We start from the raw sequence: 2,077 nt of genomic DNA, 5'->3' as shown, positions 1-2,077 counted from the left end.
GTGGATGCGCTGACCTTGCCACATGAGCTTGCAGCTTAGTAATTGTTCCTTTAACTGTGGCATTGGGCCATGAGTGGAAATTGGGTTGTAAGCACCAAGAGAAAATAATATAAATTGGGTGATATAGTTTGCAATTTCATCAGTTCAGTATCAGCTGTGCTTGAAATATCATCCGGAATACTTTGATAACAAACAAACACTCATAAAATCAAAAGATGGCATACAAAGTAAATAGCTGAAGCCAACATTAAAAACTTGTTGCATTTAATTCTACTGATATTTTTATTTCCATAGTTAACAACTCTCTACGTGTGCTTCATCGCTCTGACAGTTGCTGTGATCGTAGCAAACGCAGCTGAGGAAAAAAATGACGATTACGATTCCTATCCCAGCTATAGTTTCAATTATGACGTGCAGGACGCTATAACTGGGGACATAAAATCCCAAGCGGAGCAGCGCGAAGGTGATGTGGTCACAGGACAGTATTCACTGCAAGAACCCGATGGTTATCGACGCACCGTCGAATACACCGCCGATGCTGTGAATGGCTTCAAGGCCACTGTTCGACGGGAGCAGGTAGGCGAGCCTATCAAAGCGTTGGCTCCCGTTCCTTCGCCAACACAAATTTTTCAACAGCCAAGAAGTGAGATTGCACCAGCACCACCAGCCACCCCTGTCGGTCCAGTCATTCCTGCTGCCCCAAATGCTCCCAAATATGACAAGTATGAGCAGTTGGCACACAAATCATATATTTCACCTGTTGTAGCACCAACCTACATCCGCGCCTATGCCGCACCTACATTGTTGCATCATGCCCCTGCGACTCACGCTGTTATACACCATGCACCAGCTGCCGCCGTCCATTTGACCCCAACAGCACATTACGTACATTCTGCCCCGGCTGCAGCCACTTTGCTGAAGGCAGCTCCCGCTGTCATTACTCATCACGCCATTCATACTGACGCCCATCCAGCAGTGGTCAAGACCTCTTTCACAGCTCCTCATGTTTCATACGTTTACTAAAATTATATTCCCTTAATCATTTACTGGATTTAATACTATTGACCTAAGAACTCAAATAAAAGTAATAATGCGAAAAGAATTAATTCTTCACTTTACTTTCCTCGTATTTGAAAATCAAAAAAGTAACTTTATTTGGTGTTACGTATATTGCGATACTACTGATAGAATCATAGTTTAGATCCTGGGTACATAGGTACTCGATACCTATGAGGCGATACTAAAGGGTCTATCAAAAGTAACGCTTAGATGACAGTAGTGAATTTTCACGATAGAGTTGAATTTTGAAAAAGGCCAAAACTATCCACGCATGGACATCACTTCGGGTAGCAATTCAAAACTAGAAAAATACCGGAATTATAACTTCAACGCCTAGAGCACGGCGCACACTGGGGATTTTGCGGAAAAAAGTCAAATTTGCAACATACCACATACGCAATGTTTAATGGTATTTCTAAATTCCAGAATAGAACCAACAATAAAATCAAAAAGAATTACTAAACTCCGACTTACAGTTTTTTTTTTATAGATATGTCAAAAGTATAATTTTTTTATAGTATTGAACTGACTAAGAAAAAACTTCAAAGCCCAAGGTGGTTTTTTTTCTTTTTGCTTGAGCCGACTTCCAATTTTTTATTTTTCATTTAGGGTATGATATTTTTATATATTTTAGCCGGAAGAACAAAGGCTGTAAAGCATTTGATTATCTATTTATAATTAATTTTACGAAAAAAAAAATCATATTCCTTCATATTCTTGGATCTGCAAGTTGAGCTACATTTACCTACGGTCAGAAACTAGTATCAACGTGTTGCTTAATAACGTCTCTTTCAGTTTTAATCAATTGCAGGTGCCACCAGACGCCACTGATTATTTTTTGGCAATGATAATAACTAAACGCTTTCTAGTGTGTGCATAATGATAACGAAACACTTTTAATTTTGTTTTGACATTTTGAGGGTAATTCAGAATTATGAACTTACATGTATCCTGTGCGTAAATATTTGCTGGCTTATATTACAATAATAAAAAAAAAAAAAAAAAAAAATTATGAATT

At 38.5% G+C, this 2,077-nt stretch overlaps 1 protein-coding gene across 1 annotated transcript; it reads left to right on the top strand.

The window, feature by feature from the left end:
- The first annotated feature begins 215 nt into the window (after nt 1-215).
- LOC129253315 (pupal cuticle protein Edg-84A-like) lies at nt 216-1,023 on the top strand. The gene is made up of 2 exons (XM_054891623.1): nt 216-232; nt 306-1,023. The coding sequence occupies exons 1-2, from the start codon at nt 216-218 to the stop codon at nt 1,021-1,023; spliced, it is 735 nt and encodes a 244-aa protein (XP_054747598.1).
- Nucleotides 1,024-2,077: the final 1,054 nt, after the last annotated feature.

This window comes from Anastrepha obliqua, chromosome 1 (assembly GCF_027943255.1).
Source record: "Anastrepha obliqua isolate idAnaObli1 chromosome 1, idAnaObli1_1.0, whole genome shotgun sequence".
Taxonomy (NCBI): Eukaryota; Metazoa; Arthropoda; class Insecta; order Diptera; family Tephritidae; genus Anastrepha; species Anastrepha obliqua.
This window is presented reverse-complemented; position numbering and strand designations above follow the sequence as displayed.